Below are 14,020 nucleotides of genomic sequence, written 5' to 3'. Positions count from 1 at the left end.
ACTGTTTTTTTACCTGGATGTGGTGTGTTTAGCAAATCAGAAGTTGTAAGTGGAGGGATAGTTGTAAAACAAGCAGGGCTTCAGCTCTCATGGACCAGGATTACCTACCCCTGTGCTAGACCAATGCTTTCTGCATTACCTTGAAATCTCACCTATGAAAATAGGAACTTACTGTCAGACTATTAAAGTTGATACCTGCTCATAGAAAGTATTCCACATCTACAGTAGGTTGAATGCCTAATGGGTCTGCACGCTAAACTGTACAGTAGCAAGAAAAAGTATGTGAACTTTTTAGAATTTTATGGTTTTCTGCATTAAGTTGTCTTAAAATGTGATCTCATCTTCATCTAAGTCAAGAGTATTAACAAATATGAAGTAATAGTAATAAAAACAAAGGTAATTAGAGTCAGGTGTTAGCATTAGTTAAGAAAATTAGTTTGGAGGTGTGGACTAGAGCTACTTTGATTGACAAAAAAACACTCTTTGTGAGTTTGCTTTACACAAAAAGAATACAGTTATGTGAGCCATGCCTCACCAAAAGAAGCTTTCAGAGGATCTACAATCCAGAATTACATAAAGCTAGAAAGGGTTACAAAGGGATGTCAAAGACTTTAGAAACTCATCAGTCTACAAATGGATAGAAAATGGAAAACAAATGGAAATAATCTACAAATGGAGATACTTTGGGACTGTAGTTACTCTACCAAGAAGTGGGCGGCCAGTCAAAATGACCCTAAGCACAACAAACACTTATCAATAAGGTAAAGAAGCAACCCCAAGTGTCACAAAGATTTAAAGGCATCATTGGAACTGGCTAACATCTGTGTTCATGAGTCCACGGTATGTAAAACATTAAACAAGCAGGGTGTCTACGGCAGAACACCACGAAGGAAGCTGCTGCTTATTAAAAAGACCATTTCTGACACTACACAACAGTATTGGCAAAATGTTTTGTAGGTTGGTGAAACTATATTTAACTATTTGGAAAGAACACACAGCACTACAGCTGGCGTAAAAAGGGCAATGCATATCATTATGAAAACATCAATCACAATTGTATGTAAAAGTATGGTGGAGGAAACATTATGATTTGGGCCTACTTTGCTGCATCAGGACCTGGTCAGCTTGCAGTGATTAAGGGGAAGATGAATTCCCAAGGGTATCAAAAGATTTGTCCAAGAAATATGAAAGAGCTGAAGCAGTTCAGCAGGAAGAATGGGTTAAAATTCCTCCTGAACAATGTGCAGGTTTGATCCACAGCTACAGGAAGCACCTGGTTGAGGTTATTGCTGCCAAGGGGGTGGGGGGTCAACCAGTTAATAATTTCAAGGGTTCACATAATTTTCCACTATCACTGTGAGGTTTTTATGGTTGTTCACAATAAACACATGAAAGATCAAATTTTATGACAAGTGAAAGCAGAAAACCATGAAATTCACTATATTTTCTAAGATTATAATTTTAGACTCTATAACCTGCAAACCTTTCTTATTTTCATTCATTAAAATCTGCTTTTGACCACACACAGGCTCAGAAAAATGTGAGATTTATTGCATTGCTTTAGATTGTAACATATTCCACATTTTTTTCTCTTTATGCTCATTTGCCCAGAGGGCTGTGGCAGCTCTTGACAACGAGGAGACGAAGATACAAACCCAAAGGCACGGTCACAAAGGGATTCTGACAGTGGACCAGGGATGTAAAATGGAGACTGTCACCACAGTCAAAGCAGCTTACATACCTCCCAAGGATCCTGGCGTGAGGCTGCGCGGTATGTGTCTTTGTCAGTCACCAAGCACAGTATGAAACTGCGGTATTTCATCTAATGTCAATATAATTCATCTATAGAATAGACAGGTGGAAAGGTCTAACAGAATACTAGGTTAAAACATTCTCAGATGCACTGACGATTACAATGAGCTATTTTTTTTTAATCTTATTTCACTATTTAATGAATATTTGTCAGGTAATTTCCTATGTAAGCTCAATTTATCTCTTCTTTTGTATTTCCACTATTCAGGCATCAGAGGCGAGCTTTTGGAAAAACATATTGCTCAGATGATAAGGTAAATTAACTTTGAAACATGTTTTTTTACACCAAAAAAAAAAAAGGAAGTGGAAGTGGTTTGTTTATGGAAGTGGAGAACAGTGCCTGACCGTATCTTCAGGAGAACATGTTGGAGCAAGGTGATGCAATGTTTACACGTCTGGGTTTGTTTAACTGTCCAAATCTAAGCTGTAATACCTTTTAAATCAGATTTTATGATGTTATTTTACATGGAGCCCAGTAATCCTAATGTGGTTTATAGAGTATGTTCCCACAGATGTGGTTGTTCACACAAAGCATTATGTCTTCAATGAAAATTGTTTGTCCAGCAGTAGACAGTGTCTCATCACTCAGTCTTGAGCCATGCACTAAATTTCTTGGACTTTATAAGTACAGTATACACCAATGTTGCTTGATTTATACTAGGTTGCTGTCCAGCAAAGAACTCAGAGGGTTTTTCTAGGCTGATGTGTTGTTATCTTAAACACAATCCCATTTTGAATAAAGAAGTTTCAAAAGGTAGCCAGATAGGATATTTGCAGAGGGTCTCTGTCCAGTGCCAAATCACAACAGAAGTCATCCTAAGGCACTTTACAATGTAAGGTTTAATACCTTACAGAGTATAATTGTATAAAAATTATATTTAAAAAACCCAACAATTCCATTTGAGCAAGCATCAGGCATGTTGAGTGCTGGTCTGCTGATAGACAGGTACTTAGGGTTAATTATTTTTTTTTACAAACTATCACTTCATCTCATATACTGTAGTTGTTTGCATTTAGAATTAAACTTCTCAAGACTGGGTGGACATGATCAGACTGCATGAAGACTGCATTTATTTAATCCTTGTTTTACTTGTTTTGTAAATTTTAGGGTGTTCATCATCACATCACATTTTTCTCAAACTCTGAAATTCAATTAGTTAGGAGTGGCATGAATGGATTTTCCCACTTAGCTGCTTGGTTTTATGATCAGTGACATTTATCCCTCCCGCCTATTGAAGGATGAATTTTCAAAGAGAACTTAATTTCTGATGATGCTAGCTCCTGGTTCATATTTCTGATGACTGATCAAAGTTGTTTCATGGCCAATACTAACTGTGAGAAGGTGGTTAGTTGGAACCACAGTGTTGTGGTGGTTTAATTCAAACCCTTAAGGCCTATTTTTCTTAAATTCCAGCTGAAAACACATAGCCAAATGTAATCAGCAGTAGCTCTTATAATAATAATAATGATAGACTTTTCCAAAACGAGTGAGACTTGTGCTGCTGAATTCAAACACTGACAGAGTCTAATATCTCTCTTTTTCCACAGAGATAAGGTTCAAGCTGAACTGAATCCACCAACTCCCACTACTGATTTTGGCTCCACAACCCAGAAAGATTTCTGTGTGGAGGGATTTGTGCCTCTTACACCTAAAACAACACAAGTATGTAATATAGTATACATTAATTCCAAACAAAAAAATCAAAAAAACTGAAAACTCAATTAGCTTAGGCCTATTATCATTATATTTCCATCTCAGAGTAGCACTGCTATAAAAATAAAACAACAAAGAAAGGTCAGACCCATAGTGTTGTTCACACCTGTTATTGTTTCATTCATGTTCATCCAGGTTCATGAATATAAAACTGACCAGGCAGTCACATTTTGGAGTGAAAACTACCAGCGGGTACAGGTACGGTATATCAGATTGTTGTAATTTTTTGGACAATATCTGGTTTTATTTGCTTATTCATTTGCATTACTATTAAAATGAAACTCGTGCTTTTATTTATCTTTATCCGGTTTATATGTGGAATAGACTAAATATATAACTTTAAATAGTACATATCTATAATTACTTACTATTACTATCTATTATTATCTTTGCTATCATCTGTTCTCCCTGATGATGTATGCTGTGGACTGCCTGTGCTTAGTCTCTGAGCAAGTTTGCTGTAGTTGTCACTAATGGCGCCATATAACATAGCAAAGGAGAATGTAGCAGCGGCAGCTCTCAGATGAGTTGCACTTGCCCACCACGGTCAAGAGGACAATGATGAGAGAGTCTAGATTCAGAGCACTTTGCCCCATTTCCCCTCTCTGCTCTGCGAAAAGTGTTTGTCTTTATTATTTTATGTCAAATGTATCCATGTTTACCTCCCTTACTGTACATAGAGCACATATAGTAAGATTCAGGAAGTGGTTGATGATGGTTTAACATTATTCTCGTGTTGTTTTGTGTCACAGGGTGTAACCGCAGTACAGACCCCGAAAGCACCATTCAGGAAGTCAGCCCAGTTCAGCAAACCCATTAGTGAGCGGCTGGATGAAACCGAGTTCCCACCTGACAACTGAGAAAGTATGTCAGAGTACAGCATCATTTCATTACTGGTTATAACCAAAGTGGTAATCCACTTCAGAGGGTGTTGTTATTTTTAACCACAGTGACACCTGCTGATTCTCTACCATTGTCAAAGCTAAAAATGAGCACAGGATTTTCTGTAGAGCAGTGAAATCTGTGAAAGAGCAGCGTTTTAGCCTGGGATCCTTTGTATATAAAGATGATATAAAGTATCATGAGTATCACAGTATTACTGTATGAAAAAAAAAAATCAATAGCAGGCCGTCTATTGAGATGTGATGTTGACAGAAAGCTAACAGCAGGACACTGACATTTGGATTTTAAATCTGTCAAACAAACTACCTCTGAACCTCATAAAATACTAACAGTTTTTTGTTGTATGGATACAATTCAGGTTTTACTTCCTAAGGATAGTCATGTCTTCTGAGCACTGTGTTTAATTCTGGTCAGTACTGACCCAGAGCAACACTGACACTCGCAATTTAAATTTCAGCTGTTGCTGAAGTTTAAATTACAAACTAACCTCTGAGTAAACCAAGTGACAAAATTAATTTGCTACAAAAACAGATGATTAGATCAGCTTTCGGTGACAAGAAGGAATAATATAGGTGACATATTTGACATATACATGGAAATACTATTTGAATAATGATTTAAATTGGAGTTTCAGCATTTCCCCCGTCAGTCTACTGTGAGTGACAGCAATGATAATCATGAGGAATAAGGTCTGGTTTAACATGTGAAATTTTACAGAAAGTGGCAAAATTTACATTTATGAAAAAAACAAAACAAAACACCACAATATGTCTCATTTTGCTTCTTCACAAAAACGTCTATTAAATAGACTAATTGCAAACTGAAAACAAGAGAGTAGAACTTTGTATAGCTGGACTCTTGTACTGTTTGTAGCTTGGTTTGTTTATCAGCTACATTCATCTTGCTCTGTAATTTCTTTGTTGCCTTTTGCAACCTCTAATTATTGTAATGGAAAGCTGCTGAGCAACAAAAAGCCACACTTTACTCCTACACTGGGTAAATATCTTGCTATTGTCCTTGAACAAAATAACAAGAAACCCTACTGTATCATGACTCAGAAAATAACACGTAGCACTGCTCCTCCTTTACAAAGATGTGCACTCACAGGCCCACGGCATGCAGAAGTGATATACAATACAGTGTTGGGAATTGGTCAACATATGCTACAGATTCATGTGTGTGTTCTGTCAATCAGAGGATAATTCCAGGCGCTGCTGATCCTTTCTGAGCTTTCAGCAGGGATTAGTAGGCAGTAGCTATGGCGACAAGTAATTTTAGCTTATATTTATGCAGCTTTTCTCTCCAAACATTTCATTATCTCATGATACAGGAAAACCAATTTGCCTGTAAAACACAAGGCCTCAGAGAGAATTTGTACTCTGAAATGAAATTAGATACAACAAATTTGTTTCCTCTCTTTTAATTTCAGTTGTTGTGTGTCTTAGTTATGCCTCTGGATCCTTGCGGTCTTGTCAGAAATTTGCCCTGATGCAGTATGCCATGGGGAAGCTACTGTATATACAGTGTGTATTTTTTCATCAAAACCCCGGAGGTGGTAGAAGTACATAAACTCAGTTCTTAAGTTAAAGTGCAACTACTAATGCAAAGTAAATAAAGCTGTGAAATAAATGTAGTGGAGTAAAAAGTACACTATTTATGACTTAAAAGCAACATACTGTAAAATGGAACTACTCAACTCTAAAAAGTCTAAAGTGCAAGTACCTAAAAACTGTACCTAACTACAGTGCATGAGTTAATGTTCTTAGCTTGCTAAACACTAGAAGATCCAGTGACCACTGGTCATAGACAGGCCAAAAGACAAAAAGCAGCACTTTAAGATATTATAAACTAATGTGAAGAAGGTCTTAAAGGGTAACCTCACAAACATTAACTTGCTTCCTATCATTCTGGTTTGGGGAGTACATTTATATAAATATTATTAAACTTCCTTTCACTTTCGTATGTGAAATTTCACTCAGCTTCCTTTCAATTCAAATATAATCTTAAAGAGCTTTGGAAGAGCAGGTTGAACACGGCTACAGTCTGTACCATTAGCAACCATTACCATGACATTATCAGAAATGAAAAATGCCTCCAAATGACATCATCTTAAGGAGCGTTTAACCTAGAAGTAGAGAGATATTTTAATATATAGTCCATTTGTTTCTCTCTTGTATTACGATTACATTGCAGTCACAAGTTGGGTCCCAGTCTCAAATTCAAGTTAAAATCCAGTCTTTGAAATGCTTTTAAATAAATAAATAAACAAGTTACACTAATGAATTAACACTAACTGTATGCAGATTAATAAACTACAGCTACTACGGCTAAACTACAGCCGGTCAAAGAGTAGCTGTCATTAACTTCTTTCACTAGATGTGCCTAATTAATGTTCATCAACTATGTACAAATTAGCACTGACTGAAGATACATGAGATCACCTGATGAGTCGTGAACATCATTTGATTTAGCGGAGGCTTTGCAAAAGGGCTTTTCTGCTGTATGAAAAGGCGGAAAATAGCACATGACAGGATGACAGCCTGGTCAGTTGAGAGAAGTTAGCAGGTCAGCATGAGGCTCAGCAGAGACCTTCACAGTGTGCCACTGTGTGAGAAAGTGGGCAGTAATTACAGCCATGCAGGAGGCGAAGATGTTCTCCTGCAGAGATGAAAAGGAACAAACACACACACACACACACAAACACACACTGGAGCACACAGTGCCCATGTCCCCATTTCACAACTGATAATGAGCATTTAATGAGCAGTGATGTCATTACAACAAACACAGCTGCCTGCTACCGATTCGCTTTTCTTCACTTCTTCTCTTATCTGTCCACAACTGCTTGCAGTTAATTAGGCTGCATAATACTTTTTGCTTTTCTAAGTCAAATTTGTTATACTACAAATGATAATAATAATGTGGTGATAGTGAAATGTAAAGCGAAGGTTGATATCTATGCTGGTTAAACCTGAACTCTCACAATTTGCAGTGGTAAAATATGGAGCTCATATTTAATCTAATATAAAAACAGGAAATATATTGACATATCGGCATACCACTTGAGAGTTCCTACATGTCACTGAAACAGAAGTAGTACTGTATGCCATCAGCAGCTTTTCAATTTAGCTTCACTCCTGAGCTGAACTGTCTCTCTGCTGAACTGGCTGCTACACTTCTGCATTAGCTCTGCTATCACGTCCTGCCTTTTAAATGTGCAGGTCTAAAGTGGCATCCAGTATTTCAGGGGGGCAGCACAAGGTCATTTATAAATTCTTTCTGGGTTAAACTTGGATGAAAACATTTGAGCAAGTATTGTCAGGAGGACATGGCCTAGATACATTCAGAAAGTGTCCACGAACAGTGTGATGGTGAATTTAAAGTTCATATCAAAGTAAAAAGTGTTAATTATCAGCTGTAATTAAAAAACAAATAGAATAGAAATCCGGCCCAGTCTAGAAATGGAAAAAGAGTGTTTTACTCAGTTTATTGAACAAAATATCTCACAGTATCTTGGATATACATATATACATATTATTTTGTACTGTGTAACACGGTTGATGAACCCCTGCAGTGATCAGTTGTAATGTTGTGCCTCCAAACTTCAATGGACATTTCAAGGAAATATTATTACATCATTGACTTCAAAACACATTATACAAATCTTAATATAGAAAGCACAAAAAATAAGAATTTATCAGTGAAAAGTACTCACTCTCAGGACAGAAAGGTTCATACAAAAAACAAATTTTACAATTTTTTTCTCTTTCTCTTTTTTTCTTTTTTTTGCAGTTACAGTATGCAGGTAATAAATATACCTGGTTGTTGTTGTCATATGCTGTCGTTCACTTTTCCTCTGCAAGGAAATCACCAATAAGGACTTATTCTAGAACAAATAAGGTATGGCTCGGCCACCGCAGCTGCTGTCATTTCCACTGCTGCTGCCACATTATCAGCAGGCCTCTCAGATAACATAGACATCAGTCTTCTCCCCAAGAAGCCAATAAGTTCTCATTTTGCCTTTGCCCTAGAAAAAACACAAAAATCAATAGGGTCATCAATGGAGATGAAAATGGGGGTGGGAGGTGGTGGTGATACCCCCTATTAGGCTGCCTTTCATTTAAGGATGACCCTGACAGGATGACACTGTAGTTCAGTTTACACATCCATGATTACCCACAAACGTAGCATTATGCAGAATCAGTATAATTACCCACATCATAGTTCAACATGTTAAATCAAACAGAAGGCACTAATTCTGTTCATTCTGAATACCAATGAAGAATTTCTGCCTGAAAAAAATCATGTAGAAATCTATTAAAAAACCCTTCTGTAGCTCAGAGGAGGTGTTGGACAGATTTGGCAGACCCAAACGCATTGTGAGGCACTCTTGGACACGGCTGACGAAACCCTCTGTCAGAGGGGCCTCCAATTCCCACCTCTTGAGGAGCGTCGACCAGATCCCGAAGAAGGCTGGGGGAATTGAGTCAGAGTGACCAATGTTCTCCGCCTCCATCGTCAGTGAGGCCGTTTGGAGCTGTGGCCGTAAGGTCTCTAATGCCTGTCGTGACGGCAACCCCCAAACCCTGTGTTAGACACCGGAAGTAAGGAATGACATCAAACCGAAGAAGGAGTCTTAAAGGACCTGGTTGGCTTGTGGGACTTGAAGGTTGGTTCGTACATCACTGGGGCTGAAGTCACTGAGGTAGTCAGTAAGCTCCTCAATGGCAAGGCATTAAGAATGGATGAGATTTGCCCCGATTCGCACGGTTTGCAGCTGATCGGATGAGAATCAACACCTCTAAGTCTGAGGCCATGATTCTCAACCCGAAAAAGGTAGATTGCCCTCTCCAGGTTGGAGGAGAGATCCAGCCTAAAGTGGAAAAGTGTAGTATCATGGGGTCTTGTTCATAAGAGAGGAAAGAATGGAGCATGAGATTGAAAGAAGGATGAGTGCATTGGCAGCAGCAATGAGGTTGATGTACAGGTCCGTTGTGGTAAAGAAGAAGCTGAGCCGAAAGGCAAAGCTTTCAATTTACCGGTCAATTTATGTTCCCACTCTTGTGGGGTGAGGAGCTCAGTCACCCAGGAGGAGGCTCAGAGTAGAGTCACTGCCCCTCCACATTGAGAGTAGCCAGCTTAGGTTACTTAGACATCTGCTTTGGATGCCTCCAGGGCGCCTCCCAGGGGAGGTGTTCCATACATGTCCCAATGAGAGGAGGCCCCAGGTAAGACCCAGGACATGTTGGAGGGACTCTGTCTCCCAATGGGCCTGGGAATAAACAAGCAAGAGCTGGAAGAGGGAGAGGGAAGTTTGAGCATCTCTGCTTAGACTGCTGCCCCTGGGGCCCAGCCCCAGATAAGCAGAAGAAGATGGATGGATGAATGGACAATTCAGATTGAACTGATCTTATCTGACTATTCCTGAAAAAGGCAAACTGTACTGACATTTTTTCAGCCCTCTAGTTGAATGTCAAGCATTCAATGTTTAAAATCTGAGGCCAAATGAGTTGCTCAAACAAATGTTTTTCTCAGCATGAATATGTTTTACGCAGGGGTTAGAAACACAACCAGTTGTTAGCACAATGTCAACAAAGGCTTCTTACCTTCATTTCTACATCTCCTCGTAACTGGAGATCAAAGTAACCAAACTCATCAAGCACTTCTTTAGTGGCAGAGGACACATGAATTTTCAAGGCTGCAAAACACATGAAGAGCAAACGACAAGTCTGAGGATTTTCACAATGTGAGCATGACATTTGACAGCTCTAACAATATTTTAATTGCCACTACATTTTTCATCTCAGGCCTCAGGACATCCAGTAGACAAGGTAACTGACAAGTAGAGACCAGCATTTGGCATTCAATGCCATCAGACATCAGCACCTGAAATGCTAACAGTGATGAAAATCTGTATTGTTCAGTTCAATTAATGCACACAGTGCAGAGATGTGAGATTTGATTCCTGCCTGTGAAGCTTCAGGCTGCGCAGTTTATCGCTGGCTAAGGGCCCTTAGCTGTAAGTGCTATCAATTATTTACCAATGGAGGAACAATACAGGAAGTGACCCGGTAGTTAATCAATACATCTGATGATAGCTCGCAAAATATCTGACCACAGTTTCATAACACTAGCTCCTGTTGCTGCCAGTTAGGAACACAGATATTATTGTAGAAAGTATTAAGCTGAGGAGGTCGATACATTTTATACTCACTTAGAAATAATGTTTGAAGTAAAGAATTAACAGAACAATTTGAAGTTGAGTATATAATTTCAGAGACAATCTGTTCAGTCATTTTCTCCACATTTCTGAAAAACATTGTCCTCCCTGTTGAAAATCCACATTGATGTGACAACATATCCCCTAAAATCCAAAAACTAACATCTGACAGTGACACTCACCCTCTCCGTTGGACTCCATACGAGACGCTGTGTTGACAGTGTCTCCAAACAAACAGTATCTGGGCATTTTCAAACCGACCACGCCAGCACAGACTGGACCTATAAAACACAAACCAAACATAGTCACATTTACAGCAGGAAAAAAAATAATAATGCAAGGAATGCTAGGAGCTGCTGTCGCTATCACATGACCACATTGGAGAAAATATTTTTAAATAGGATGACAGGGGTGTGAGTAAAATCAATATGTGTTGAGAATACTTACCAGAACCAGCCTACACAAGCTGCTCCATTTCTGTTGCATGTCAAGTGTTTTAATAAGAGTCTAAACAGTGCCGCCATGAGCTGATCCAGTCTAAATACTGGCGGAAGCCTCTAATAAATTACATCTGACTTGTTGCACAGAGATCAAGATAAAACATCCAAAGTGTTTATGTCCATTTGATATAGTGGGAGAACAGTACTACAATAGAAGTAGTTAGCTGCAGTTTATTAGGCACCAAGTTTATTAGGCACCATTCAAAACCAATACAGGTTTTCAGCTTTTGTTTTATACACAGGCTTTTGTTTTATGTTGTGGTGTTTGTTAGATTTTATTGAATGTTATTCATAGAGTTTATAATATTTTACTAATATAATCTCAGAATATAGAGAAGTATATACAGTGTACTACAGTGTAGAAAGTCGATTTATTTAGTCGATTATCTTTGGCAAAATAAGCAGACTTACATTTACCATCATTAGTATCAGTTTGTCTTACACAAGCTGTTTTTGTTACTCTTATTTAGGATTACTTTACATTTACATTTAGTCATTTAGCAGACGCTTTTATCCAAAGCAACTTACGTCATTACAAGGTACAAGGGTAGGCAGGGCAGCGTGAGGAGGTCTTGCCTAAGGACCCCTACTGGAGGTAGGTCACAGCTGGGATTTGAACCTCCCGCATGGGAGGCAGGGATGTTACCACTACACTAACCAGCGGCTAACCAGTACTGTGATGTTATCTGACAAATTATGGGGATCACACGGATACAGTCACTGTAACTTAATGCACTTGATTCTAACTTAAACCACACACACTTCCCGTCTATTCAGAACTCAGTAAGTTCTAATTGTGAAACTACTTGTCACAGTGAGAAAAAATTACTGTACAACTGTTCACCAGTTATTAAAGATGTGACATTACTGGAACTGATTATGACATTTCTGTGTAGATGATTAGATCTTAAAACGTGATAATAGCTAACTAATTTTACTGAATGGAAAGCAGCTTAAGTGATTCTCTAGTCTATAATTAATCTTTTTACAGGCGCTCTATTGATCTACTGTTAGAGCAAAGTAGCAGTCATGTTATATATATTATATTATAACTCATATGCATTTTAGTGGAGACAGAGAACTGTGTTTTAGTCATTTCAGGTCAGATTTGTCATAGCACTTTTGCACTTTAGCAGCTACATGCATGTGCAGCTAACAATATTTTCTAGTAACCAGGAGCAGGAACTCATTCACTGTCTGCATCTTAAAATTGTTCTCCGATTCAAAAAGGCTGTTTTTCCAGCAGTAGCTAATCAATTGCTGATGGTCACAATGGGATAGTCATCTTTTTGTGTCAGAGTGAGTTATTTGAATATGAATCAATAAAAAGTAGCAACAGAAAAGTGGCCTCAAAATTGGCGACAAGTATGGATGCAGGTTGCTCTAAGTGGACTTACTGTACTTACTCATTGATTATTGTGACAAATGCTCATCCTCTTCCACAGAGAATGCAACTAACGTTGTCAGGCTATTACTAAAGCACGCTCAGCAGATAGTTCCATGCATCTAAATGGGGTTGTGCTTTGGTCAAGGGCACCACAGCAGGATGTGAGCGTTGCCATTAAAGTGATCAGATCTTGGTCATTTTGGTGCAAAACTTACCCAGCTCCTGTTAGTTTGGACTCACCTGTGTGTATACCTATCCTGAGTCTCAGCTGATCATTTGGTCTGTGTCGGATCTTGAATGTTTTGACCTGTTCTAACAAAGCCAGCGACATTCCGGCGATTTCCCTGGCATGGAGTTTCCCGTTCCGCACCGGCAGACCCGACACCACCATGTAGGCATCACCAATGGTCTCCACCTGAGGAACCAGTCATAAATGTACAGTCATACATACAATACATACAGTGTGCTATACTATAATAATTTACCAAAATTAGGTGATGATTATGATTGATCGTCCTTACTTACTTTGTATACATCAAAGTTATCAATGATGGCATCAAAACAGGTGTAGAGATCATTGAGCAATGTGACAACCTGTACAGAACAGTAAGAGACAGGAGAGTAAAACAGCAGTACTGCAAGAAGCACAGGAGTACTGAAACACTTTAGCTTACAATATGAAATTCAGCTGAAGGCATGGTGATCATTTGGAAAATGTAGTGAAACGAAAAATGTAAAAACACACTGCAAATCCACGATTAGACAATGTGTTTTCTTTTGTTAACAGCCTGCCTGACTAGGAGGCCTGTAAAAGGAGGCCTCTGCAAAACATCACAGTGTGTCACATTGTCTCTGTGTGTCTGTCTATGTCTCGCTGAGCCTCACAGACAAACACATTTAATAGAATACAAATCAAATCCTACGCTATGTGTAATAAATTGACCAAATTGCGTTGGGTGTGTAGTGTCAGAGTTTGGCTGTTTATTCAACAACCAATTTATAATTTAGTCGTATTGTGTTGTGTGTAAACGTGAAACAAAATCCAGCTGGTTCTTTATCAAGCCAGAACATTTTGTGCTGTACTTGAAGTGCAGTTGAATGCTGTGGGCTAGCATCAGATCACCTTCTAACTCTTGTATTATGCTACGAAACCCTTACTGAGTTGCTCTGGCTTCAGGTGACATTTTTCATGTGCAGTACTTCTGGGGTGTGATGCATCGCACCAATAAACTAAACATTGTAAAAATGGCTGTTCGAATGCGAGGAGGAAGCTGACAACGATTACACGCCGAGACAAGGTGAAGTGTTGACTGACTGGCTTATTAATGTGTGGCCTATGTGTGGTCTTTCCTGTAACATTTTTTTAAAAGATTTTACAAGGCTGGATTCCCCAATACGGTTCTTAGTGCATATACTAATTAGTTATTCGTCAAAACTTGAAATAAAGACATCCATCTGATGCCGTCAGATTGCCCATCAACACT

The 14,020-nt window shown here is 38.7% G+C and overlaps 2 protein-coding genes across 3 annotated transcripts in view; one reads left to right on the top strand and one right to left on the bottom strand.

Moving 5' to 3' along the window:
* The window catches only part of spag8 (sperm associated antigen 8), a 36,905-nt gene that overhangs the window by 711 nt on the left and 22,174 nt on the right, over positions 1-14,020 (top strand). Inside the window, exons 2-6 of one of the 2 annotated variants that reach the window (XM_026339836.1) lie at positions 1,612-1,771; positions 2,021-2,066; positions 3,361-3,475; positions 3,662-3,724; positions 4,279-4,390. In XM_026339836.1, coding sequence (XP_026195621.1) covers positions 1,612-1,771; positions 2,021-2,066; positions 3,361-3,475; positions 3,662-3,724; positions 4,279-4,386 — 492 coding nt within the window. In that variant the 3' untranslated portion in view covers positions 4,387-4,390. Of the gene's footprint in view, positions 1-1,611; positions 1,772-2,020; positions 2,067-3,360; positions 3,476-3,661; positions 3,725-4,278; positions 4,861-14,020 lie in introns of those variants that run through there. The other variant, XM_026339835.1, reaches the window with a different exon arrangement.
* The window catches only part of LOC113148227 (atrial natriuretic peptide receptor 2), a 49,001-nt gene continuing 42,866 nt past the window's right edge, over positions 7,886-14,020 (bottom strand). The window contains exons 18-22 of the mRNA XM_026339834.1: positions 13,062-13,130; positions 12,777-12,951; positions 10,832-10,930; positions 10,036-10,127; positions 7,886-8,456 (exon numbers count right to left, since the gene is read on the bottom strand). Of these exons, the coding sequence (XP_026195619.1) occupies positions 8,394-8,456; positions 10,036-10,127; positions 10,832-10,930; positions 12,777-12,951; positions 13,062-13,130 (498 nt within the window). The 3' untranslated portion in view covers positions 7,886-8,393. The remainder of the gene's footprint in view (positions 8,457-10,035; positions 10,128-10,831; positions 10,931-12,776; positions 12,952-13,061; positions 13,131-14,020) is intronic.

This window comes from Anabas testudineus, chromosome 22, assembly GCF_900324465.2.
Source record: "Anabas testudineus chromosome 22, fAnaTes1.2, whole genome shotgun sequence".
Lineage (NCBI taxonomy): Eukaryota > Metazoa > Chordata > Actinopteri > Anabantiformes > Anabantidae > Anabas > Anabas testudineus.
Note: the sequence above shows the minus strand (reverse complement) of the source record. Positions and strands in the feature narration are given on the sequence as shown.